At 27.7% G+C, this 27769-nt stretch overlaps 7 protein-coding genes across 7 annotated transcripts; 2 read left to right on the top strand and 5 right to left on the bottom strand.

Moving 5' to 3' along the window:
* Nucleotides 1–17392: 17392 nt before the first annotated feature.
* On the bottom strand, nt 17393–18050 carry OCT59_019361 (uncharacterized protein; the record flags this gene model as incomplete). Its single annotated transcript, XM_066135980.1, has 4 exons — nt 17393–17473; nt 17565–17715; nt 17809–17842; nt 18014–18050. 4 exons carry the CDS (start codon nt 18048–18050, stop codon nt 17393–17395), a joined length of 303 nt encoding a protein of 100 aa, XP_066005219.1.
* Nucleotides 18051–18589: 539 nt separating this feature from the next.
* Nucleotides 18590–19000, bottom strand: OCT59_019360 (uncharacterized protein; the record flags this gene model as incomplete). The annotated part of the gene is made up of 3 exons (XM_066135979.1): nt 18590–18607; nt 18692–18924; nt 18997–19000. 3 exons carry the CDS (start codon nt 18998–19000, stop codon nt 18590–18592), a joined length of 255 nt encoding a protein of 84 aa, XP_066005218.1.
* Nucleotides 19001–19946: 946 nt separating this feature from the next.
* Nucleotides 19947–20552, bottom strand: OCT59_019359 (uncharacterized protein; the record flags this gene model as incomplete). The annotated part of the gene is made up of 2 exons (XM_066135978.1): nt 19947–19960; nt 20066–20552. The coding sequence occupies 2 exons, from the start codon at nt 20550–20552 to the stop codon at nt 19947–19949; spliced, it is 501 nt and encodes a 166-aa protein (XP_066005217.1).
* A 1389-nt stretch (nt 20553–21941) lies between these two features.
* On the bottom strand, nt 21942–22463 carry OCT59_019358 (uncharacterized protein; the record flags this gene model as incomplete). The annotated part of the gene is made up of 1 exon (XM_025327717.1): nt 21942–22463. One exon carries the CDS (start codon nt 22461–22463, stop codon nt 21942–21944), a length of 522 nt encoding a protein of 173 aa, XP_025169841.1.
* Nucleotides 22464–23647: 1184 nt separating this feature from the next.
* OCT59_019357 (uncharacterized protein) lies at nt 23648–23938 on the top strand (the record flags this gene model as incomplete). Its single annotated transcript, XM_025332600.2, has 1 exon — nt 23648–23938. The coding sequence occupies one exon, from the start codon at nt 23648–23650 to the stop codon at nt 23936–23938; it is 291 nt and encodes a 96-aa protein (XP_025169840.2).
* Nucleotides 23939–25193: 1255 nt separating this feature from the next.
* On the bottom strand, nt 25194–25556 carry OCT59_019356 (uncharacterized protein; the record flags this gene model as incomplete). Its single annotated transcript, XM_025311621.2, has 1 exon — nt 25194–25556. The coding sequence occupies one exon, from the start codon at nt 25554–25556 to the stop codon at nt 25194–25196; it is 363 nt and encodes a 120-aa protein (XP_025169839.2).
* Nucleotides 25557–27083: 1527 nt separating this feature from the next.
* OCT59_019355 (uncharacterized protein) lies at nt 27084–27488 on the top strand (the record flags this gene model as incomplete). The annotated part of the gene is made up of 1 exon (XM_066135977.1): nt 27084–27488. One exon carries the CDS (start codon nt 27084–27086, stop codon nt 27486–27488), a length of 405 nt encoding a protein of 134 aa, XP_066005216.1.
* Nucleotides 27489–27769: the final 281 nt, after the last annotated feature.

The raw sequence follows: 27769 nt of genomic DNA, 5'->3' as shown, positions 1-27769 counted from the left end.
TTGTAGGGAAGGTCAAAGAAGATCATATGGAGGAAATAATAAAGGGTCATATAGCCAAAATAATCAAGTTAATTACCTTGATGGAGAATATTATGACGGAGGACATAATGTGTATAATATGGAATATAATGATGAATATGATGGATATAATGAAGGTGATGGATATGATAACTATAATAATAATGGATTCGATGGATACGAAGTGAATAACTATGAAAATGAGGAAAGATACGATATGTTCCCAGTACCACCTAGAAAGAATGAAAGAAATAAAGACAAAGTTATGAATGATGAAAGAGATAGAAGAAGAAATGCACAATGGCAAGGACAACAACAAAAAGCACAGGAGAATAATAAGAGAGGTTTTACGAAAGAACAATTACAGAAAGGATATGAAGCTAGAAGGAATAATAATAGGTGTAGCAATTGTGGACAATAAGGACATTTTTCTAGAGAATGTACAAACGAGAAAGTGAAGTTAAATCGAAATATACCAAATGTTGGAGATTTTGATCCATTTGAACAATTTGTAAATTCAAGCGTACCAATTAATTGGGGACAAATGATGAACGAAAGACCAGAAGTAAGGAAGAAATTATTAAATGGTTTGAGATATTGACTACACTCGGGGGAATTAAAGAATATTAATCAAAAAGAAGAAAAATCACAAGCAACAAGATGTAATATAATAATTGAAGGAAAAATGATCAGAGCACTAGTTGATACAGGAGCAGGACCCTCAGTAATAACAAATGAATTGAGGAAAGAATTAAATATACCAATAATGAAGAAAAGTGATGTTGTATTGACAATAGCAGATGGAAATAGCATAGCTTTATTAGGAAGAGTGGAAATTAGAATAGAAATTGATGAAAATTTAGAAATACCTTTGGAGTTCGAAGTAATCAACTCGAGAAGAAAAGATTTAATATTAGGAACTGATTTATTAAGATATGGGATAATAAATATGAAAGAAGGTCTGTTAACAATAGAATAGGATAATGGAATATATGAAATACCAATTGATTTTAAAGGAAAGAAAAATGTTGAATTTGAGGAGTCAGAAAATAGGGGTGAATTTAATGAAGATCCAAAGAATATGGATGATATAGATGGCAATTCTAGTGAAGAGTCAGAGGGTGAAGATGAATATGAAGAGATGGAAAAAGAAGAGCTGTTATCGATTGTAAAAACTGATAGAGAAAAGAGAGATGGGGAAAAATAAATAGTCTTGGCTTTCTGAATGAAGGAGAGACGGTAAAGACGTTAAATGAGAGCAAAGAAGAAAAATTTGAAAAGAAAACACATCTGGGAGAAATGAGCAATGAAGAGAGAACAGTATTTAAGGAATTGATAAGGAAATATGAGGATATATTTGAATATGACGAAGAGAAACTAGGGAGGATAAATACAGTTAAATATGAAATAATAATCGAAGAAAATCAAGGACCAATAGCACAAAAGAGATATAAGGAAACTGATGAAAAAGAAAAGTTTATAAAGAAAGAAATTGAACAATTGTTAAAGATGGGGAAGATAAGAGAATCATGGAGTAATTGGGCATCTCCAGTAACGTTAACAGGAAAGAAAACTGGAAATTATAGATTTTGTATAGATTATAGAAAGCTAAATAATGTGACAAAGTCAGATGAATATCCTTTACCCTGAATAGATGAATTGTTAGAAAAATTTAGAAAGGGAAGTTGGTTCACAAGTTTGGACTTAGCAGCAGGATATCATCAAGTAGAAATGGCAGAAGAAGATAAAGAGAAAACAGCATTCATTTGTTCACAAGGATTATATAAATACAATGTTATGCCATTTGGATTGAAGAATGCACCAGGAACATTTCAGAGATTGATGGATAAAATATTAAAAGAATATATAGGAGAATTTGTTACAGTGTATTTAGATGATATAATGATTTATTCAGAAGATTTTGAGGAACATATAGAACATGTAGATAAAGTATTGAGTAAATTGAGAGAGAATAATATGATTGTGAAATTGAAGAAATGTCAGTTTGGATTGAGAAATATAAATTTCTTAGGGCATATAGTAGGAAGAGATGGATTGCGACCGGATAAAGAGAAAGTTGAGAAAATAGAAAATATGAGGAGGCCGAAAACTGTTACAGAAGTAAGATCATTTTTAAGATTATGTTCATATTATAGGAGATTTATAAAAGGTTTTTCGAAGATAGCAAAACCTTTGCTTAACTTAACAAGAAAGAATGAAAAGTTTGAATGGAAAGAAGAACAACAAGAAGCATTTGACGTATTAAGGACAAAATTGACAGAAAATCCAATTTTAGTATATCCGGATTTCAGTAGAGAATTTATATTGATAACTGATGGATCTAAGATAGGATTAGGAGCAGTGTTAGCTCAAATGAATGAAGAAAATAAAGAGGTTGTAATAGCTTACGCAAGTAGGAGTACAGTTGGAGCAGAAAAGAATTATCCACCAACAGAATTGGAATGCTTAGCGGTATTTTGGGGAATACAACATTTTCAGAAATATTTAGTAGGAAGGAAATTTATAGTGATAACAGATCACGCAACATTAAAAAGATTAACAGATGGAAAGGAACAAACGGGAAGGAGAGCAAGATGGGTAATGAAATTACAACAATTTGATTTTAAAATAGTACATAGAAGTGGAAAGAAAATTAAAAATGCAGATGGATTATCAAGACTGAGATTTAAAGAAAAAGAAACAGAAAGGAACGAGAATCAAGAAATAACAAAAATAGAAAGTAATAAGGGGAAATTGAGATATATCAAATTTAGGAATAAATGGTATAATGCCAAAAGATTTAAAGGGAGATGGGATGATGAAAAATATTTTACCGATAAAGAAGCAATACTTTTGAATTTGGAGGAAAAGACAGAAAAAGAATTATTAAAGAAGTTGGGAAGAGAAAATAAGCCACGAGTTATTATTATTGAAGGAGTAGACGGCACAGGAAAAACTACAGTAGTGGCAAATATAATTAAACAATTAAGAGATGAAAATAAATTAAAAGTGAAATTTAATACGTTTAAAAGAAGAAGAAAAGACGATGAAAGGTTTAAAGAACCGTCAAAAGAATATGAATGGTTATTTAGGAAACAAGTTGTTGAAGAAATTAATAGAAGAATGATCGAATTTGACGATGAGGATATAATAATATTGGATAAATCACCATATTGCGAATATTTTTATCAGAAAACTAGGAGTTTTGACAGAGGGTATATTAGTCCAGTTGGAAATTATAAGATGGAAAAAGAAATATTTAAATATAAGGATATTATAGATAATGCAATAGTAATTTTCTTGGAGAACAAGAAATGTTGGGAAAATTATATTGGAAGAGAAATTAAGAAGAATAATGAGGGATATAAAGCATCTTATGATACATTGAATAAAGAAGAGTATATGGATATGGTTAAAATGTTTGAAGAACATCAAGGAATCTATGAGAATAAAGAAAAATATAAGAATATAGAGATCAAAAATGATAACGAAAGTTGGGAGGAAGTATTAAACAGGTCAAAACGTTATTAAAAATTTAGAGATATGAATAAAATTTCAGGATAATAATAAGTACCATTTTACGACACCTAATTTTTATAACACTTAAACCCTTATAAAACTTAAACCCTTACAACACTTGAACCCTTACAACACTTAAACCCTTACAACACTTAAATTCTTACAACACTTTAGTCTTGTATATTACAACATAAACATGGAAGAAGAAGAGTACAATAGAATAGTGAAAAATATCAATGAGGAACAAAGATATGAAATTATAGGAGGATCAATTTATAAAATAAAGGATGGAAAAAGACTGAAAATAATAAGAAGACATGAATTTGAAGGATTAATGTACATAGCTCATGATCATGAATTGGCAGGACATTTTGGAATTGATGCAACATACAATAGAATCAAAGACAGATATTATTGGAAAGGAATGAGAAAAGATGTAGAAGCTTATGTCAAATCATGTAATAGTTGTCAGAGAAGAGGAAAACCAATGGGAAAACATGAACTGAATGTAATTAAAGTCATAAAACCATTTTATCAAATCGGAATTGATGTAGTAGGACCACTATCAGTAATGAAAAGGAATAATAGATATATAGTCACAGCAATGGATTATTTCACAAAATGGCCTGAAGCAAGGGCATTAAAAATAGCAGATGCTAAAGAAATCGCAAGATTTATTTACAAAGATATAATATGTAGACATGGATGTCCGAAGAGGATATTAAGCGATAGGGGGAGTCACTTTAATAACAAATTGGTGAAATCATTGATGGAGGAATTTCAGATAAAACACAATTTTTCAACACCTTATCATCCGAAAACTAATGGATTAATTGAAAGATTTAATAAGACACTATGTGAATCGTTAGCTAAATTAAATAATATTGAAGATTGGGATTTGAAAGTACCAGGAGTATTATTCGCATATCGAATGAAAAGAAATGATTCAACAAAAATAGAACCAGGATATTTAATATATGGAAGACAAATGAAGACATTATTAGATTTAGAAGATAAGGAAATTACCATGGCAGAGAGAATTAATGGGTTGATCGAAGAATTACCAAACATTAGGAATCAAGCTAAAGAAAATGTCAGGAAATCTCAGGAAAAACAAAAATCATACCATGATAAAAAGAATAGAATAAAGCAGAAGTTACAAATCGGAGATAAGGTACTATATTATGACGCAGCAAAAGAGAAACAATGGTCTGGAAAATTAGAAGAAAAATGGAAAGGACCTTATTATGTACATGAGATAATTTCTAAAGGATCATACAGAATTAAAACTATGGAAGGGAAGATATTGAAAACACCAGTAAATGGTGAATTACTGAAAGAATATATTGATAGGACAAATTTTGAAGTAATAGTTCGAATTTGATGGGACTCAAATTTTAGGTGGGGGCAAACTGTAGCCATAGATACTGAAGTAATCGCATAATATGGAGGAATAATATGGAATAAAAGATCAAACAATAGAAAGTCACATGATTGGATAAAATTAACCGGAAAGGATAAACTTTTAGGAGAAGGAATGATCTACATGATGTAATGTTTATTAAATGATTAACGGAAAACCAATAAATCAAGTAGGGAGTTGATCGATGTGGCTTAACAACCAGGACCCCGGATATATCCAAAACAGGTCATAAGTCACACTTTCGGCAGATTGGCCGGCTTAAAAAATCGTTTTTTGTAAATATCTCGGCATCCAGTGGTCCAATTTTGATGAACATTTTTTTAAATTGTAGAGCTAAATGAGGGCTACAAAATAAAAAAAAGTTCATTAAAATTGAATTACTGGATGCTGAGATATTTACAAAAAACGATTTTTTGAGTTTCAGCAAAAAGGGGTGTTTTTGGCCAAAAGTCCATTATGACCTTTATATTAGATATCCGGGGTCCTTAACAACCAGTTTATCAAGTTCAACAATAAGAACAATTAGGAGGAGTAATTATAAGCCACAAATGATAAATCATATAAAAAGGAAGGATAGCGAATTAAAGGAACAAAAAAATAAAAATATGTAAAATATTGATGAACTGCAGCCGCAGTAGAAGAATAGCTGACGAGACGCAGTAGAAAAGATAGCACAGCCACAAAAGATGGATTATATCTTTACGACATAATATTTGAAAGATTATTTTGAAGAAAAGATAGCATATTAAAATAGTATAACATATTAGAAAAGATAATATATAAATAGCATATAAGATAGCGCATAAAAGGGAACACATAACATAAAATATTAGAAAGAAATAAGAAGTAAGAAAAGAAAGAATAAGAAAGTTGGTTTAAATAGGAGCGGAATGGGAGGTAAATTCCCACTGGTAAAAAAATGATTTATCCTACACATATCTTACATATATCGGGTACTCAAAATGTAGAAAATCATACACAAATAATACACATATCATACACATATCGGGTACTAATATATATATCATACATATATCAGGTACCTGATAGGTATACTATATATATAAGTACCCGATATGTATATGATATGTGTATTATTTGTGTATGATTTTCTACATTTTGAGTACCCGATATATGTAAGATATGTGTAGGATATGTGTAGGATAGACCATTTTTTTACCAGTGTCCACAGTCGTCAGATACGATGTAAAACTTTAAGTAAATTAGTTAATTGTGAATTTTATGAAGAATAAATAAAATACCCTTTATATGAAAATTAATTGTTTCGATTGTTTTTGTTATTATTTTCTTATGATGAAAAAGTAATTTTGTTTAATTAATCGTTAGTAAAGCGTAATGTTATTTTAAAGGTAATAGGTTCACCCTAAACTTTATTGTAATGTTCGCTTAATTAATTTTAATTGGATAAATTCATGGTGAATTTAATGTTATAACAAGAATTATGAAATGAATAAAATATAAACTTTCGTAAAGAGAACTATCGTAAATTTGAAGGAAGAGAAAGGATGAAATATCGTGGCGAGAGCTATCGCAATTTGAAAGTTAAGTAGTAATAAAACTAAACCAAGCAAGAATATTAATGTTTCGCTAAGAGCACATATAACAGAAGCAGGGAACTTTGTTTACCGCCGGGTGGCAGACGGGGGTGACAACGTTAAAGAGTTTCTTTCAAGGTTTCAAGCACTTTTTTAGAAATTTAATTACCAACTTTTTTCTTCATTTGTTGCACTATACTCAAACACTTTTCTTTAACTGATAACTCAAATAAATTTTTTAATATATTACACCTAGTCAAGAAAAAATTTTCTCCCCTCTTCCGATATTATAGCTCTATCAAAACCTTGCAAAAAATCGTAGAAAAAAAATTTCTTATTGCTGTCCAATCAGAGAAATTCCACATGAGAAACTGGATACACACAGTTCAACAAAGTGTACGTTGTAAAACATACTTAAAATTCCACAAACAAAGTTTCCAAACAAAAAAATTTGTATCTCAATTTTACTCAGCCAATTACAGAAAGTCATACCTAGCAAACAGTTCAGGAAAATTTACGGAAAAATTACTCAATCGCATTCTAAAGATCTGCTTCTTCATAATCATATCACTAAATATGTTAAATTCTCATACAAAAAATACAGATTTTATTTTAATTTACTTCCCAGCGTAATTAATTTAATTACGCCATTATACTCGACACAATTTATGGTTATAGATCATATGATATACATGTAAATTTCAAATTTTCTATTTATGATGCTGATCTACTGATCTGATCGGTTGATAAATTCGATCTTTTTTTTTAAATTATTCTTTTTAAATAAAATAATAAAATTACATTTAATATTAAAGATATAACCAAATTAGATTTGAACTTTAGCCAAAAATTCCAGGATTGTAAGTTAAACTGGAGAGTATTTGGTTCTTTAATTTGAGAATGTTACTAACGTTCCTATCTTTTTTTTCTTTAGGGACATTCTTCTGGTTGTGGATTCCGTTAGAATGAAGTAAAGACGGCCTTCTGGACTTAGATTTTAGCAAAATTAGGTAAGCTGAGTTTGTTCTTTATTGTTTTTATCTGAAAACGTTATTGACGTTCCTTTTTTTTATATTTTTTAGGTTTTTGGCCCCTCAGAGTAGTGTAATATATGATAAGAGGAGTTTAGGTGAATGTATGGTTATGAAATGGCATTATGAAACAAAACTAATGCCATTTTTCTTTTATTTTTTAGATTTTCAGCATTCTCTTGAAGTGGAATATGGTAAGTGTTGTTTGGGTAGATAGTTGTGTAATGGCATTATGAAACAACAACTAACGGCATTCTTTTTGCATTTTTTAGATTTTTGGCTTTCTCTTGAAATGGAGTGTGCAGTATTTTATTTTCAGGTAAAGATGTGTTGCTGACTGTTACGTATTTTAATCTATAAAGAAACATACTAACTTCTTTTTTATTTTTTTTCCTTTAGGCTAAGATGAACTGGACTTTGAATGTAAATTAAAGAAAGGGGAACTATTTCTTAATATTTTTTCAGGTTGTCAGACTTTTGAATGAACCAAAACCTTTGAGAGAAGATTGAAGCAAGCAGATGATGGCAAAACCAATAACAAGAAAGGTTGAATTCAAGTCCAGGTACCTGAAGGACATGTGAGATCAAAAGAAATTTTTGTAGGATATGTAATTCATGTTAAGAAGACGTAGTAATAAGTAGGAAATTTATAACATTGTTGATAAAATTAGGTCCAATTAAATTAGCTATAGAATTTTTACTCATTTTTTACATCCATGTATATATAATTTTTATTTTTATTCTTTATATTTTTTAGTATGGTAGCATATTATAAAGTGAGACGTACTTAAGGTTGCTTGCCGAAACCTAGGGGTTTAGGCAAGATGGCGTTTCGCCGAAAAGCGAAATTCTGCCAAAACTATATTAAAGTTATATTAAAAAACTGGCGAAACTTCGGAGAATGGCGAAACTGCCGAAACTTATTATAAATGCCGAAACTGCCGAAACTCTGCCGAAACTATAATAAATCTATAGTAAAATTTTGACGAAACTAATCGTAGGATTTTAAAGAGGTTTAGACAAGCAACCTTAGACGTACTGTTTAGATAATGATGTGGATATTAATGACGTAAAATATTTAAGAGTTTGCCGAATAATTTAATGGATGATCTGCAACACACTAAATTATCCGGCAGTTACTAAACTTTTAAAGCTTAATTTAGACTTTAGTGTAACTTTATAGACTAAAAGTTTAAATATGACCATTATTAACTGATCGCGTTTATATTTTTCTTTTTTTTTACTTCATAAAAGTTTTACTGCTTATATATATATTAATATTCTTCAATATAATCTCTTTAATTTATATATCATAATATATAATAAATTTTTACATGGCTAGTCGAAATCAAGGTCGAGGCAGAGGTAGAGGCCAAAGTTGAAAATAAAAATTCCAGTAAAGTTCAGTGTAAAGGTCATAGTCAAAGTAAAAATCCTGATTTAATAGAGGTAGTAGATAAAACAATAAATGATGAGGCTTTGAATGATAAACATAAAAGGTCAATAGTATCAAGTTCAGATGATAGTAATAAGGATGAGAAAACTAAAAAGAAAAATCATCATAATTACCATTATTAGAGCGAAATAATACTGGACCTTTTCATTTGTCACTTTTTACTCCTACTTTACAAAAAAATACATTAATCTTCACTCCAAAATCAACTTCTTTCCCTAAGTTACTTTTTTCATTAATTCAATGTAAAAATACTACTAAAAAAACTTTAATTTATTATGTTCTAATGATAAGTTTGAAGAGAATGATGGTAACCAAACTGATGATTCCAACAAATCTTCTCAAGTTTCTGCAAATGAAAATGATTCAACCTTATTACACACAAATACAAGTATTTTTATTTACAATTCTTTATTTTTTTTTTATATTTGTGTATATGTATTATATTAGAAATTAATTTTTTTAGCATCAGATTCTCGCATATTAACGAAAATCCTTGAAGTTGTAATGCAGAACTAAAAAGATCTTAAATTTCTATCAACCAAGGTAATAGGATTAGAAAATGATAACAAAACTTTCCAAAAAGAATTAAGTGAAATTAAAGATGCTATTGGGTCAAGTGATAAAAGTTTAAAAGCAGTATCATCAAACAAAAAAGGGCACAGTTGGATTGATGTAAGTAATACTAAATGATTATCATAATGCATATACGTTTTCTCATTAATAAACATTTTATTCGTTAGGTTTATATTTCATATATTACTGAAGACTATACAAATATCCAACAAAAGAACAAGTTAAAAAGGCTTCCTTGCATATATTAACAAAATTTCAAAAATTAAACTAATAATGATATCTAACAAGTGGGATTTATTATTTAAGAACGGTATACTTTCAGCAGTAAGTTATCTATTTATAAGTTAAGTTGGTCTGAATGAAAATTCAAGTGGAATTAAAATAGAAAAGAAGTCTATTTTAATCAACTTCAGGTATCTTATTTAGTATTTTAATAAATATTGTATTTTGAATTTGCGCTTAATTCTTAACTTATTTCATTATTGTTATATTATCATAGAATGGTATGCAGAAAGATTAGGTAGAATAGAAAATTATTATATAAGAATATATAGAAAAATATATAGTGGTGCTAATTAAATTTGTATTTTTAAATAAAATTATTTGCGATTTTATATATTTTTAAATAAAAATATTATAATTGAAAGTGTAATTTTACGTATTTTAAAATGAAATATTTAGTGATTAATATATAAATATATACAATATTCTTAAGTTTTGCACAATATTTTACATAATTTTATATTGTTCATGATCCCTATGGACTATAAAGATTTTTATGTATGGCTATATAATATAATATATATTTATTATATAAAAAAAATTCCTGATGTTTTAGCTTATATTTTTCTTTATAATTTGTTATATTATATTATGATATTTATTATATTACAAATCACAATAATACAATCAAATATATTATTAATATTATGATAATCAATAATTATATTAAAAGTTTCTTTACTACATTTAATAAATTAAAGAAATATTACATTAAAATATATGATATATATAATTATATTTATATAAATGTATACCAATATTGTCAAAAAAAATATCAATAATATTTAAACAATATTTAAATAATTCCTAAAAATTTGTAATATGTTTAAATATTATAAAAAAAATTTATTATAAAACTATAATATATTATGTACTTTATTAAAGTCAACTTTTTTGAACATCAAATTTTAATTTATTTAAAAAAATTACCATATATTACAAGCTATAGTACTAGAATCTGTTTATTTATAAAAAAGTCATTATAGAAAATTAATCCTTTACTGATGATTTTACCTTACTTTTTTCTTAAATTTTATTGGTTAATTAGTTAAAAAGGAAAAAAATTATAACAATATAACATAAAATTTTTTTTTTATAGTAGAATTTTCAAAAAAATTTTATATATAATTTTTACTTTAAGCACAAAATAGAATAGCACATCTTTATAAGTAAACGAGAATCATATAATAACTTAATATATAGTATTGCTCTCTTATTTATAAGATAAATTATCTCCAGATTTAAGATAAAAATTATATATAAAATTTTTTGCAAATCCTACTATAAAAGGAAATTTATATTACATTGTTATGATTTTTTTCTTTTTAACTAATTAACTAATAGAATTTAAAAAAAAGTAAAGTAAAACTATTAGTAAAGGGCTAATTTTCTATGGTTGTCTTTATTATAAATAAGCAGAGTCATTTAGAGGACCCTAAAATATACATAAAAGGGTTAGGTTAGAGTTTGCATATAATGTAAGGTTGCTTGTCTAAACCTCTTCAAAATCCTACGATTAGTTTCGTCAAAATTTTACTATAGATTTATTATAGTTTTGGCAGAGTTTCGGCAGTTTCAGCATTTATAATAAGTTTTGGCAGTTTCACCTTTTTCCAAAGTTTCGCCAGTTTTTTAATATAACTTTAATATAGTTTCGGCAGAATTTCGCTTTTCGGCAAAACGCCATCTTGCCTAAATCTCTAGGTTTTGGCAAGCAACCTTAGTATAATGAGTCAAAAAAATTATGTAGATCATTCCTTTTATGGATAATCCCAGCCAAAATAATATTTCCTAATTTAGATAATGGCTGAAATTATCGTAATTCTGGCCCTGAAAGAATGCATATTTTGGACCACTGACTTCTACATATATATTTTGGGGTCCTTCATTTAGTATTCCCTTTTTTTTTATATAAAAAAAGTTCCTTTTTTTATCAATTTTATTATTTAAAATATTAAATCTTATCTAAAAATTATATGTAAATAATTTTTTGATTATTATATAAATTTTTGAAATAATGCTATTATACTGCTATTATAATAAAAATTTGAATTATCAATGTAATAATACAGAATTAACTTCCTGATATTTAGAGTATTATAGCTTACAGTATACAGTAATTTTTTATTAAATATAGTAAAATTAATTATTTTCAATCCTTTTATTTTAGCTATTTAATTAATAAGTTATTCAGTAAAATCAGTAACAACTTATATATAAAATTAATAATAATTAACATTCTTATATGCAATACAAATGCAATAATTTTACCAAGTATTAGTTTTTTTTGCAGTTTTTCAATAAAAGTCTTATAATTAAAGGACATTTTAAATATATTGCAATATTTAAATTTAAAAGTCTTTAATTTTAAAAAAAATAGATGTTTTATAGAATATTAGATTATAATTAAAAAAGATTTGCAGATTTTGGCCAATTTAACTAATTAGCTAAAGTAATTTCCAATAGTATTTTATTTGCTAATTTTAACTATTAGCTATTAGCCAATTTACTAATTTGGCTAATTAACTAAAAATTTCTTGGTTACAGTTAATTTCTAATACTACTGATTATTGCATCCTAAAATAAAAATTGGTTTTCCTTTATAAGATTTCTCACAATCTAATTAAATGTTAAAATAAAATAAGAGAATAATTTAAAATTAACTTTGCATAAATAATTCTTTAATTAATAGTAGAAGTTATCATTTATTACAAAGTTAGAAATACAGTATTATTAATATTAAGAGACAGATCGTCATTCAACAGGAGAAAATGATCGACATTCTATAATTAATTTTATGAGCTTTGTAATTAATAAAAAAAAATTTTTTGGAATTTCTTGTTCTTTACTATAAATTTTTTTCCAATAAGTGAAAAAAAACAGTATACAATAACTTTCATGTCCAAAAAAAATATTTCATAAACTTGCACTATAGGTATACATATGTAGTTTTAGTAGAAACTGTACAAGTTTAACAAAGAATGTGAATATTAAAAAGATTCAAATAAAGCTAAATAAAGATTTAAAAACTAAATAAAAAACCAAATATAGCTTAGTTACAGTGAAAAATGTTCAAAAATTTTTCATCCAATATTTGGGTTAATAGAAAGTTTACCATCAGAATCTTGCGTTCCTACATAGAAAAGTCAAAGACGTGAAACTCTAGCGATTTCAAACTTTGCAAGTGGCTTAGCTAGGATTGTCACTATAAATTACCATCTTTAAAATTTGTGTATCATATCACATGATGATATGACAATCTGGTAAAAAAAGAGTATTAGCCATTTTTAGCGATAATTTGCATAAATCGGCACTATTAAAATTCTCCGGTTGAGTGGCGATTTATCCCTTAAAAGTAATTGTATAAATAAGATCTCCAATCTTTATATTTAGAATTATTTATTTTTACAACTTTAAAAAGTCTATAACCAGTTATAATTTGACTAATTTGTGTTTTATTTATTTTTGACTATTATTATACAGATTTTTAAGACAAAATTTCATTTCTTTTAATTTTAATATTTATTGTATAATGAATTAATTCAAAGTGTTTATTAACTTTAGGTATTCTTCTTGAAATTGTTTTAAAAATAACTTGTTTGTTAAATATAGCCATTATTTTATTAAAAAAATATATATTAATTAGAAATTTGATATCAAAACTACTGTATATTCAAAAAAATCATATTTTTTAAGTTGATTTGTTAATTTTTCTAATTTTAATAGTATAGGATTAACCTACTATAAAAATGTTATTACATTGATTTTACAAAATTAGTATTAAATACACAAATAACAAAAGAATAATTTTATTAGAAAAGCAAAAAATAGTTCTTTATATATATAATTTACTTAATGAATTATTACCTATAATTCTAATTAAATTATCTGTTATAACTACACAGTGAAATTCGATAAACTAGATTTTCAATAAGTCAGATTTGGGTCTAAAAATGAGTCGATAAACTGGATCACGTGATCATAGACCAATAAAATTTAAGTAACGTGATTTGATAAATCTCAGAATTATATAAATCGAAGTTATATATTACTTATATTCAATTAAAAATATTTTATATATTCATTTTTTCAATATATCGAAATTTTTATCGAATTTCACTGTGTAATTCCTAAGTCTTAAATATTACAAATTTCTCCTTTTGAAAAATCATATCCTTACGATTCCTTTATATTTGGATCCTTTCATACATTATATATAAAAATAATATATTTATTTTTCCTTTGATAAATTTTCATGTTTAGTTTTTCTTTTATATATACCAATATAAGGATAATATACTGTATATTGTGGGCTACAGTATTCTGAGTATCTTGCAATTTTAGTAGGGATGTTAGATTGCTTAAGCAGTTCAGTTCGGGTTCTAAACCCGATTAAACTAATTTGAATCCTGCTCTACCTAAACCCAATTTTCGAATCATGTTTGAAACTATGCTTATAAGTGTATTAGTAAAGTTTGCTTACTCAAGCAATTAGTTTAAACCTGATTTAATAATATAATACACAAAATAATTGTTTTTATTTCATTTGTGCTCAAAAATTGATATTTGAGCATATTGAGTTTAAATACTATTAGTAAAATCACATGACCATAAAACTCGAGACCATCCTTAACCTGATCCACCGGTCCAGATGCTTATTCTGGACCAGTCAACTTTTGATTGGCTAATCAGCCCTTTTATTACATAACTCCGGCATAATTTATTTTATCTCTTACTCTCTATTCTTTTTTGTGGTATGTTAGTACTTAGTATTTCATATTTCATTTCAGTTTGCATATTTTAATTTTAATTGTATTTATTGTAGTTTTATGATAATACTAAATGTTTTTTATTTTCTTTTTGAAGAGTTTTATGATATATTGATATTATTCTGGAAATCAAGTGTTTTTTTTTTAAGTTTTGGGGTTAAGCAAAGTTGTTCAAAAAAGGTTGTAAATTACACATTTATAACAAAACTTTTAAAGCTAATATAATACTATTACTTTGTACTTTTGTTTTGATATTAACGTTAAAATAATTTTAATAATAAAATTACAGTAAAAAATAATGTAAAGACCTTTTTTATAAAGTTATATATGCAATTTTACTTATTTATTAATAAAGTTTAATAAAATGCATACCAAAATACAAATTTTAAATAACATATTACTTTAAAACGGTAGTATTAAATGCTTTAAAAAAAGGCATTTCGTAACTTTTTTTTTAAAAAACGCGAATTGTTTTTTTTCCAAGACAAATGTTACACAAAACAATCTCATCCAATTAGATTTGCTGGTCCAGGATAAGCATCTGGATGCTCATTCAAAGACCATGTTAAGTTATCGTCTGCGATACGTTATAATTGCTTGTGAAACTTTATGTCGTACATGATGGCATCAAATACGAAGGATGACTGAAACAGCAAATCAGTAACTAAATCGCGTCGTCCCGGTTTGCACATGGCAGGTTCTAGGTTCAACTAATACAACTGAACCAGCTTATCCCGCATTCACAATGTCGTGAGAGAATGGCGTGACTTCAACCGAAGTGTCATTTTGAACCGTCATATTCCGGGAGGACAGTTCCCTGTATTCCCAGCTAATGCAACGAGATCTACACGTAGAAGACGATGCAAAACTTCGTTTTTATTCTAATGTTTTATACCCAGTTGAAGCACTACTAGGAGGAGCAGAAACGAGATTTACTGGAATGTTGGGTGTTTCCGATTTCATTTTATGCACTAATAATCCCACAGTGGGCTTGATGCCTGTGGAGATTAAAATGTTTCACAATTTGAGGTTAGGTAGTTATAACCTCTGGGAAGTTTATCGATATGCTGACCGGGCTCAAATAACGAATCGAGATTTTAGGTTTAGAAAAAGGATCTTATCTCGGGTGTTTGGCGAAATGGCCTGCAATGGCCCTCATTACGGGATCTTGACAAACTATTCCGATACGTACTTTCTCAGACGACCGGAAAATGAATCAAATAACCTATATGTTTCTCGTGTTTTTCATCCTGATGGTACCAATCCGCTTTACGCGAGTGTGTTTACCACATCAGTCACTTAGCTATTAATGATACCATCGATAATAGATTGGATCGTGTAATGGATGACAATTTTACATCTTATGACGATGATTATGACAAAGATGACGATAACGATGATGATCCTGGTGATGATCCTGACGATGATTATATTCCTCCTGGTTCTTCTAGTTCAAAGAAGAGGAAGAGTTCTTCGATTCAGACCGGTAGCAAGAAGAGAGTGACCGCGCCATCTTCCAAAGGAATCACTACAATAGGTAAATATATAAGTAGTGGAACCTTTGGAAAGGTTTTTTCTGGCTATTATGATGGTCAACTGTGGCATGGAAGACTTGTGATGCGTACAAGGAGCAAGAAGCGACGAAAATGCTAGAACATGAGGCTCATATTACTCTATTTTGAAAGAATGTCAAGGTACAAATTTTTTTATTCATAATATTTTTTAGATATTATTAACTTATCTATCGTAATATTGATAATAGGTCGTGCTGTTCCACGTTTGCTCTATAAAGGTTACATTTATGACGGATATCTTTTTGCGTTAGTATTGCAGTTAATTGAGGGCGCCCATCACGTTGATCCGAAAAGACTCACTAAAGAGGAAAAAAAAATAATAGTAAGTCAATATATAATTGCGGCGTCCTTCACAATGACATCTCAAAGCAAAATATTCTATATGAACCAAAGAGTCGCCATTACTTTTTTTATTGATTTTGGCTTGAGTGAGATCGTGGATAATGAGTCGCCGAAATTGCGCAAGGAAGAAATAAGATTAAAAAAATTTTTACGACTTTAACTATCTGGATGTATAGTGTTTATGTGAGAAAATTAGAATCAATTATAATGATTGTTCACTTCGACCAGTTTGTGGGTACTAGAATTACTTAACTAGGATTATTCTTTATCAATGATAATGTATTATGCTAGAAGGCTAGATGGAACATAAATAAATTTTTTATTACAAGTTACAATGTATATATAACTTTTCATTTTAAATATTTTAAATCATAAAAGTGTAATAAATCATGATATATTTGCGCAATTTATTTTTTCCAATAAAATTAAAAAGTATAAAGCTTTATTTAGGCAAAATTTTATTAAATAATAAAGTGAAGTAGCAAGCAAAATGTATGATGCTATCAAAGAGGGAGGGAGTACGCTGATCCAGCATACATTATTTCTTCTCTCACATTTACGAAAAATATCTATAGCTAATTATTTTGTTTCTATTGCTAATATTGCTAATTACGAGATTATACCAGTTGGTGTGCATGTCCAAATTAAAAAATCGTGGGCTCAAAATGTGGGTGAAACTTTGTTAATGCGTTGTTTCATTAGATGCAAATTTTTGCTTTCTCATTATTTACATATGCCAATCTTTTCCTTAAAATCTTTAATCCACTCTTGACAATCTTTAGGAAATAATATGCTTGCATTCTCCATGTCAATAATTACTCTTGGTATCGCTGGTATTGCCTTTTTCTCTTAGGATTGATTACAAGGATAAACAACAATTACTGGTAAACATTTATTGGTTTTCCTGTCATAGAATATAAAATGATGGCTCTTTCAACAATAGTAATAATAAAAGAAATAAAAAGTTAAAAGTGTTGAATATAAATGTAGAAGTAAAATTAGGCGCGTATGTCGTAAATACTTCAGAAAAGCTTGTCTCTCCAATTTTCATAGCATTGTTTTGATTCCAATGTGAAAACATTTTAACATAAGAAGGTCGCTCAGAAGGATGTTTTTGCAAATCTTCAAAGCCCGTGTAAATACTATATTCTTTTCTTGGTAAACTGTCAGCACTGGTTGTAAGTTTAGTAACGAGTTCATTTAGCTGTTTTTGGGATCGAAATGCTCAGACTTAATGAGATAATGTATCCATGCCCACGACCAACAATAGCGACCCTGTTAAGAAACTAATTGTAAAAACTGAAAAAGATTAAATTCAGCAAATCGTTTTTCTTCTAGAGGAAATATTCTCGTTGCCAATTCGAGTAATTCACCAGAGGTATCAATTCGACCAAATTGATTAAAGGTTGAAACACTATAGAAAATCAATTAAGTTATCCCAAGTCATTGGGACCGGCAGAATTAACTTACTGTAGTTCCTCCTTTGCTTTTGTAGATATTTTATCATTTGCTCGCAATAATGATAGTCCAGACCCAGTTATGCAATCAAATGCTCCTATAAATGAATAACTTAAAGTTGATAACACCGAACCACTATGGAGAAAAACCGTCTTGCCCTATCTTTATTAAGTTGTACAGGGTGAAAGAGGCCTTACTGATTATGATTCTTTTGAAAAGCATATAAAAGAAAATCTAGCAAACAGTATTCTGGGAACCTCTGGTTGTGGCAAAACTCGCTTATGTTTTGAAGCTTTATGCCAGAATTATGGCCTATACTTAATTGTTTTTCCATATAGTGTTGGATCTGTTGACTTGGAAGAATCAGCACGTTGGGCGAGAGATAAGATCCAAGATAAACAACCCAAAGAAGCATTGCGGAGCGGGCAGTAATGAGTTGCATTGTTAGACACCTGCTCTTGCTTAAACATCTCTTTAATGTAGCTGGACAACATAACACTATAATGGTGCCTAAATCTTGGTTATTCCTTCAGCTCAGTCACATCATCATTAGAGAGCTATATTTAATATTTCGAGATGTGGAAGTTCTTAACTCATTTTGTCAAACTATTTTGAAGGACATTAAAGACAAATTTACGGAAATCTTTCCAATTGTATATGATGAGGCTCAATCTCACACCACTTACTTACCAGAAACATTCCCTTTTGTTCAGGAAGGTTATGCAGAAGCAAATTAGGTTCTTTGTTAGCAACCGAAATCTTTTTATCATCAATGAATTTTTTGTTACAATTTTTTTCTGGTGCCTCAAAATATGAATACGATTCGTACGCGTTTTTTGCAACGTTTACTAGGTCCTGAAAATATAAATCAAATAGTCTTTCAGCTTCGCTTATTGCATCAGCAGTTGATTTTGATGAAAGTCCTGCATAATATAAATGAATGAGTAAATTTGGATATTTCGATATTATTGCAAACTGACAATAGTTTTTATTACGCATTCTTATTCGCCTCTTTCTTTCAAGATCTAGTGGTTGTGAAAAAAAATATGATGGTGAGAAAGCGAAGATGACGATGAATGATAGCTGAAATTTCTTGTTCGTGAAGTAAAACGTTGGGAGACACTTACCATCAGTTGTGGTTGAGATGACAGCAACAATGCTGATGTTATCTTCCTCCTTAGGTTCATATCCCTTGAAAATAATTTATAAATTTGCTTTGGCAATTCCTCCAAGGTTTTTAATATCTTCTTGGACTAAGCACACTTTCATCAACGTCAACCTTCCAAAGATTCAATATATCAAAATCCTTAAACTTTCCTTCATGAGAGATAAGTTTCGCGAGTTGTCCAACTTTTACATTCTTAAATTGATTTTTATTACCAATTTCGAAAAATTTCTAATTGTCCTCTTCTTTTTCATGAACTTCAACCTGGAAAACGTAATTATTATCTAGACGCAAACAATTATACGATCCAACCATTTCGATCATGTTTCTAGAAAGAAAGAGGGTTGAGGGTATATATGGGTATATAACTGGTATATATATATTTTATTGAATACATCGTGACATAGACTCCTGCTGTCCTGCATAAACTTTTGGTGACGTAATAATATAGATCATGAAAAAAAAAATGATTCTCCGAGGGTATTTATTGAAAAAAGTTTAGGGTCGTACAAGTGGTGATTTTTTTTTTGAAAATACTCTAAGTTTATTTGTTTTTTATTCACATGACTTATAAACATTTTTTAAAAATACGAATATGCTAATTTACTATATCATACAGTAGAATGAGACGCAATAAAAAATTTGTAATAAAAAAATGCTTAAACAAACTAAAAAAAAAATAAATCTATAAAATTTCTATCAAAAAAATATTCCAAATATTTTTAGAAAATTTCTAAACAAAATCTGAATAATATTGAGATATTGCTTTAAAGAGAGAGTTCAGATATTGTTATCTATGTAAAAAAAAATATTATTATTATAATAATTATAATAATAGTCATAATACTCAGAAAAATAATCATGATAATCATGATAATGATAGTGGTTATAAAAAAAACCATTATAAGGAAAATGTGGTGATTGGTCGGTTAAGTTTTGACTGTTAATTTGAGGTTTTTGTACACGTTTACTTTTTTGCTTTTTTAATTTGCTTTTCAAAATTTTCTTTTTTTTCGTAGCTTCTGACAACTCTTCATATAATTTTATGTAAAATGTCTTATCCTCGCTTGGTAGCCGGTCCCATTCTTCAGATGCAATAGTTGCATTTGGATATCTTTCTTTTAACGTTTCCCAACTGATTGCTCGAAAGATTAAAAATCCATCCGGTACATGATTATCTTCAGATAACTTGATAGATAATTGTGTATATACGTTTCTAATTTCGTTTGGGACGTCTTTCCAACGACCGCCAGTTGCAACAGAATAATTCTGTTGCTTAACATTTGGTGAATTCTTTTTGTAAAGCTTCCAGGTTAATGCGCGGTAGATTAGGAAAGCATTTGGAAAATGTTCCTTTTTTTTGTTTGGGTCGCAAATAATAATCATTTTGAAGTATGAAATTGACGATGAATCAAAATACTTGCTTTTTATAAAGAAAAAAAAAATTATACCGAAAAGATTATAATGATAATCGGAATTGATTTTCCAAAAATTTGCAATTCGATGATATTATAAAAATTATGCGCAGTCTTATATATGAAATTTGATTAGCAGATTGTCTTCCTGATTCCAATTTTTGAAATTTGATTGATGTTCATCTTCCTAAATAAACAAGTAATCGACGATCCAAATAATGATCGAAATCACCCTCATTTACAATATCTACTTAATCAATTTCGGATATAATTAAATTAACTCGCAATTCATATTCCGTATTTCACTATAACAAAAAAGTCACTTTCTTTCCTGATTAAACAGACTTGTGTAATTTTTTTTGACAATATATTAAAGAAATTATTATTGTGCAATATGATATCAAACTTTTCACTACAATGAACAAAATATAGACGGAAAACAATATCCTAAATTGAAAGAAATCGAATATCAAATTTTGTAAGTACAAAAGCTTTTAAAGTATGCATTTGATCTTAATAAGCTAAAGTATTTGCATAAAAGATATTGTAACGTAATTTTCCGGAATCTACTTTTTGAAGGCGGCTGACAAAAGTCATTACTATGTTGGAACGAATTCCGATTGTGCACAGTTTACCGATAATGCAATTGAATCGCAGAATATTCTTAATTCTTACCTTTTTATGATTTGTATCATGCACATTATAGTATTATTAAAAATAAATTTGGTTAAAAAATATGCATTCATGAAGAATGCAAAAAAAGGTGATTTTTAGTTTTTTTGTAATCGTAATAATAAATTTTCAAATCATACAAAGATAACTTATTCTTATTACAAAATATTATTTTAAATCAAAATGAAGTGAAAGTTATGAAACTACGATATATGCTCGAATATATATTCGGAAGTATTGACATCTATAATTTGAAGATTTTTGATTGGAATTACAAGTGTCTTACAGTCTGTTTATATTATTGTAGTGCAAGTACGCTTTTTAATAATGGATCAAAAATGGTTAATGTATTCAACGAATAATGAAAATTCTACTATAAAACGGTAATATAATGAAACCTTTCTTATTTTTTACTATGACAATTTTAGTTAGTTGGAGAAAGATTTCCGTTATATTTATATATTTATTTAGTATTATCATAAAAGAAAACATAAAAATACAATAAAGTACATAAAAATACATAAAAGAAACATATAATCTTAATTTAAAAATCTTAGTAGTTTGTGTTGTAATAACGACCGAATTTTAAAAAAAGGAAATAAGGATAATAAAAGAAAATTCCGAACGAAATCTTGAAATAACGATAACCGAAATAAATAAAATAAAAATAATGTCGTATTATGGTAATTTAATTTTTATCATTATTATTAGATTTATCAATATTATCAAATAGATCTAATTTTGACGATGGAATCATAGTTTGTTTGCTTATATCAATAGGTTCTTGAATATAATAAAAATCACTATCTATTGTGAATTCTTTAAATAAATCTTCTTCATTGATTATTGGAACAGTTTCTTGTTTGATATCATTATTACGATTGTCATAAAAATATTGATCGGAATTTTGGCTATCATCATCATCACGAAGATTAACGCCATGACAGATCGGCGTCTCGTTAACGAATGCAATATTACCAAATTGTTCAAAAGATTTTATTGTAGTACCATTTCCACCAGAAGCCATTTCTTTCTCTACGTAATCTTTTGCGGCAGCTTGATAATATTTTCTTTTGAATAAATCACTTTCATCTTGCCATTTTGGTGCAATAAATCTTGAATAATCCGTCATCTTTAGTTTACTTCCATGATCAATATTATCTTTTCGATAACAAATAAACGCATTCATATGCCTTACGGGCTTGCTCATTATATCTAAATTTTTTTTTTGTTTTTTTTTTTGGATCAAAAATAAAAAAAATTCTTAATTTATAATTTTTTTTTCAAACCTTGTTATCAGTTAAAAATAGAATTTCAAAATAGAACTTCTGCATATTTCGGTTATCGATTTTTCTGTAAAAGAAATTTGTTATTTTCCCATCTTTGATTTTGTAATTTGATTCCGTTAAAAATAAAAATTTTAATTGGCTAATTATAGTAATCAAATAAAGGAAATCTTAGGTTACACCCATTATGCAAACATGCAGAATAAAATCCAGATGTCAATTTAATACTACCATAAGTTTAGCTGACCCATTCATTCTTTTTGATACGAATATGCGATGTATATGATAGCATTCAGCCGAGCATATATTAAATATACATCTTTGTTAATATTACTACATTTAGATTCTCATTTTGATAAGGCTGATGTTCTTTAATTAGTCACAAGCCACAGTTCGACTTTACATATAATATACATAAAGTAAATATATGGATTTAATTTAAACCAAATTATATTACAAGGTCGCTTAATAGCATTTTTGGTAATCCTCAATGAAAAAAATAATCGTCGTATGTAAATGATCTTTGATTCGCCTGTTGCGCCTCCTTACGTGTCATAAACGGGATTAAGGAGCACGCTTAAATAATGAAATTTTATAGTTAACAATTAAGTTATTGTCCCTTAATAAGGTAATAAAATTATTTTACAATGAATGAAAATATAGGAAAGACTTTTCCGAAGATTCTTTATATATACTATAATGTAAAATCCGATTAAGAACATTGTTATTTATTTGGTCATTGTCCAACCATGCGTCAAATTTATCAATTTCAAATCTCACTCCGAATACATTTAATTAAATTGCTTGAATCTTACTCATAATTATTATGTCACCGAATTTCTTCGAAATAATGTTTAGAAATTATATTTATTTAATAATTGTCATATGAAAAATTCGAATATAAATACTTCATTGATTTTCACACCTCTTCTCAGATTTAATTATCTATTTGTTACCATTCATTAGTTTACAAATCATGAAAGATACATTTCCCATGATACCACATTCCTTTAACACCAACACTAATACACGAAAAATTAAAAAAAGAAAACCCAATGCATTCATTCTTTTTCGTAATGATTTAATAAAAAAATATAATATGAAAAACATGAAAATGAAAGACTTGAGCAAATTGGCTTCCAGTAAATGGAAGGAATTAACGGAAAATGAAATAAAGGAATGGGAGAAAATGTATCATTTAAATAGAGATCGTAAGGATCTCATTCAAAACTCTAAGGATTGCATTATCCAGGTCGTCAATACTTCTAATAATTCGCCTGCAACCATCAACCTTACGCAAATTATTAGTGCTTCTGAGATTGATGATTTTAATTTTATCTGTGTTTGCGGAAATAGTATTGGTAGCAATCCAGAATGTTCGAATTGTACTATGATATAAAGTCAGAACCCGATATAATGAACCCTGAAAAAATCGCTATATCATACACAGTATAAGATAAAATTTTTTAAAAAATCGTTTTTATTTCGCATAGTGAGTTCTGATTACTTCGTCTTTATTATATATAATATTTCCTTTTTATTCGAAATTGGCACACACACATATATATATATAATTTAATTTTATTCGATACTTTTTTTTCATCCGGAAAAATTGGCAAAAAAAAATCTGAATTTTATCGACTCGTTTTCTTTTTTTTTTGTTCCTCGATAATAAACAAAAAAATATATTTTATTCGTGTTTTTTTAATTATTATGAAATAAATTGTTTTTAGACATTTTCGGAAAATTTCTTGTTTGCAAGTAATAAACTTTAAATTTGATCCAATCATGCATAATAACAGATAATTAGTATTGTACAAAATAAGACAATGGAGTGTCGGGGATACTTATTGACAATTGAAATGACATCATTATAACATTATTGATTTATTTTCGGAATTTTTTACAGTGTACTCCCATTTGACAAATAGTACGTCATTGCATTTTACACGTGACTTATTAGTTGCATATGTATTATATATGCATTATCGACCGTAGAAAATATGTCACATATGGAGGAAATTTTTTTTTATTATTTAATTTTTTTTTGGTTTTCCAGCAAAAAAGCAGCTTTAATAATGATTTATCAGGGCTGGCAAATTTTAGGTTTTAACTGTGAATATAATTACGCTAACTTCGAATTATATAGTGAATTTGGTCGATCAAAGATTTGATTTACTAAAATGGAAGTTCGATCAATCCCGTCAATTTCGCCAATTAGCCGATCGGTCCGATCATGTAATGTCACACAATAAAGAATTCTAGAATCATATGAGCGATATCGTTAATAAAATATTTATCTGCTTATAAATTATAATTTGTTTATTTATTAAAATGATATACTGATAAAAAAATCAATGTATAACTGCAGTGTAACTAAATAACAATGATTTTTTTAAAAAATTTTGCTCTTATACATATTTATAATTAAAAAAGGTTAGAAGTAATTTATAAATAATTTTTGTGGAGAAATACTTCCATTATTTTTAACGACTAAAAAATCATACTACTATACATATATATATAAAATTCATAAAAAAAAAAGACCTTATATAGGAAATTATCTTATAATAGGGGCAACTTAATAAAGTCAAACAAAATTTTTAAAAAGAATAATAAAAAAGACAATAAAAAGATGTTTTTGTCGATAAAATTTATTTTAATTTGAAATCAGTGTTTCGAGTATATTTGTTAAACAAATAATCTTCCTTGTTTTGAATAATGGGACATTCAATCACGAAAGCGATATCACCAAACTGTTCGAACGATTTCTTAGTTAGGCCATTACCTCCGAAAGCAGCTTCTTTATCTAAAGCTTCTTTTACGGAAGCCTGTTTAAATCTTCTTTTTTCTAAATCGGTCATGCTTCCCCATTCCGGAGCGGTAATTTTTGAATGATCGGTCATCTTACGTTTATTTTTAGGATCAATCTTGCAATTTCGATATTGAAAATAAGGGTTAGCGGCCCTAAGAGCTCTTGTTTTTGATATTTTTACGCGTTTATCGTTATACATCATGATATTATAACTCGAATGTTAAATATAATGATTTATTTCGTGCTCAAATGGAAAGAGGTATTTACTTAGTTATATATATATATATTTTCCAGCATAATAATTTTAATTAAATAAAAGATATGTTAAAGAACATGTTATTATGGAATAAAAAACGTACATAAATTCCGTACAGCCTAAAATAACCCAAGACAATGAAATATAACAATTTTAAATAAGTATTTTATAACTTCACCTTTCTTCATTATGGTTGTTGACCGAAAAAATGTATGTTAAGATGGCCATGATAATGCCGATCATTTCCATTTTTTTTCTGTAACTTACTTATAGAAACAATTTGCCTTGATCTCAAAAAGAAATGTAAAACTATTTACGCCTCTTTGCTTCTTACCAATAAAGTAATTCAGTGAATGAATGTTGTGTGATTGCTAAAAAAAAGGGGATAATAAATTTTACAATGATTTTTAGTTTAGGTTACATGAAATAATTAATTTGACTCTTTTTTACTCAACCTAATTAGGTATATTCTTAAGTCGACCAAACAAAAATGTTAGCTTTCATTAAAAAGTGTGTGACTCAATATGATAAAAATGACATCACTGTATCATCACTTACACATAAATTATGTCCGATTTCCGATTATATAATATAACACTCCTCGACTTTACTACTAAAGCCTTTTTCTTTTTTTTTTCTAATTTTTCTAATTACAAAGATTATTTTACCTAACGGATTTGGTGTCTTATAGATTGATGCTACAAAAACTCCGTATTGTTGTTTCGCAAATTTATCAGATATGAAGTTGTTTATTTGTTTTTATGAATTGAAAAATTCAACAAAAAGAAGGGGTTATTATCTCGCCAATAATGTTATATCCATGTATTTCATAGGGTATTATTATTGTTGTTGTGTTACAAATGTGACTTTATGACGCGATTTTAATAATTTGAACTTTTTGAATTTCTTTTTTTTTCTTTAAAAAAAAAAACAGACGTATTCATTACACTTTTTATGGAAGAGAACTTTCATAAATTTTGTAATCAAAAGAAAACATTAAGATCAAAATAAAGGTAAACTCATCATTAAGGTCAACCAATAAACCATTAATTAGCAATACACTATTGTATGATTGGTGGGATTGATCGAAACATGATGAATAATAATAAGTCACACAAATTAAACAATAGTTCAAAATTTTATTTATTCTTTCCTTAGACGAAGAAATAGATGGGAAAGCCCGTTGGAAAATTATCAATGCTCTCTGATCATATGATAAATAAATTACGTATTATCCTCCCCAAACATATATTTAAAATATTAAATATATGAAATTGATGTATTACTTTTGGATTAACATATGGTCAAACAGGATTATGGAAATTCGAATATAAAAAGTAGAGAAAATGAGCTTTCGTTTCGATTTATTCTTTCTTATTTCAAAAATATATATATATATATACATATATATATTTTACGTATTTCGTTCGTTCGCTTAATTTTATAAAATTACCGATTCGAAATTTCTTTATTATGAGTGAATTCCACGTACATCAATACGTTCAGAGTTCGAATGGTTTTGGAATAGCTGGAAGGAAAAAAAAGCAGCCAAATCATTTCCTGTTATTTAGTAAGGAATTAAGAGAACATGTTCCAAAAGGATTAAAAATACGAGCATCACAATTAAACAAGTTTGCTGGTTATTTGTGGAAAGAAAAAATGACGGAGGAACAAAGAGACATCTGGAAAACACGCTCTCAAAGAGAACAACTGACTCCAGAAGATAAAGAATTAACAGATCATGTTCGAAAAAATGCTGCGAGATCTTGTGCTAACCGATTAAGTAATTGCTTCTTCAAAGAGTTTGTAAAGACCCAATCAGTCTTAAAAAATGATTGTTTTTTGACGGATTCTTTAGAACTTAATTGGTCAATTTAATTCATTCGTATATTTTCGTTTATTCCAATTTTATATTTTCGATTTTTTTTTAATATATAGTATATGATATATATATATACTTATATATATGTATACATACATTCCTTTTCCATTTCCGTATTTAAGTTTATACTTCTACATTTCCGTATTTAATAAATCGAATATTTGATCAAATATTTATGTTTAATTTATATAGTTTATTTATAGTTAAGAACATTATGATTTTTTAAGGAAATAAATATGTTTATGTTTTATGTCATACAAATTATCAAAAAGTTTAT

The sequence above is a fragment of the Rhizophagus irregularis genome, chromosome 28 (assembly GCF_026210795.1).
Source record: "Rhizophagus irregularis chromosome 28, complete sequence".
Classification (NCBI taxonomy): Eukaryota; Fungi; Glomeromycota; class Glomeromycetes; order Glomerales; family Glomeraceae; genus Rhizophagus; species Rhizophagus irregularis.
The sequence above is the reverse complement of the archived record's forward strand: the minus strand, read 5'-3'. Positions and strand labels throughout refer to the sequence as shown.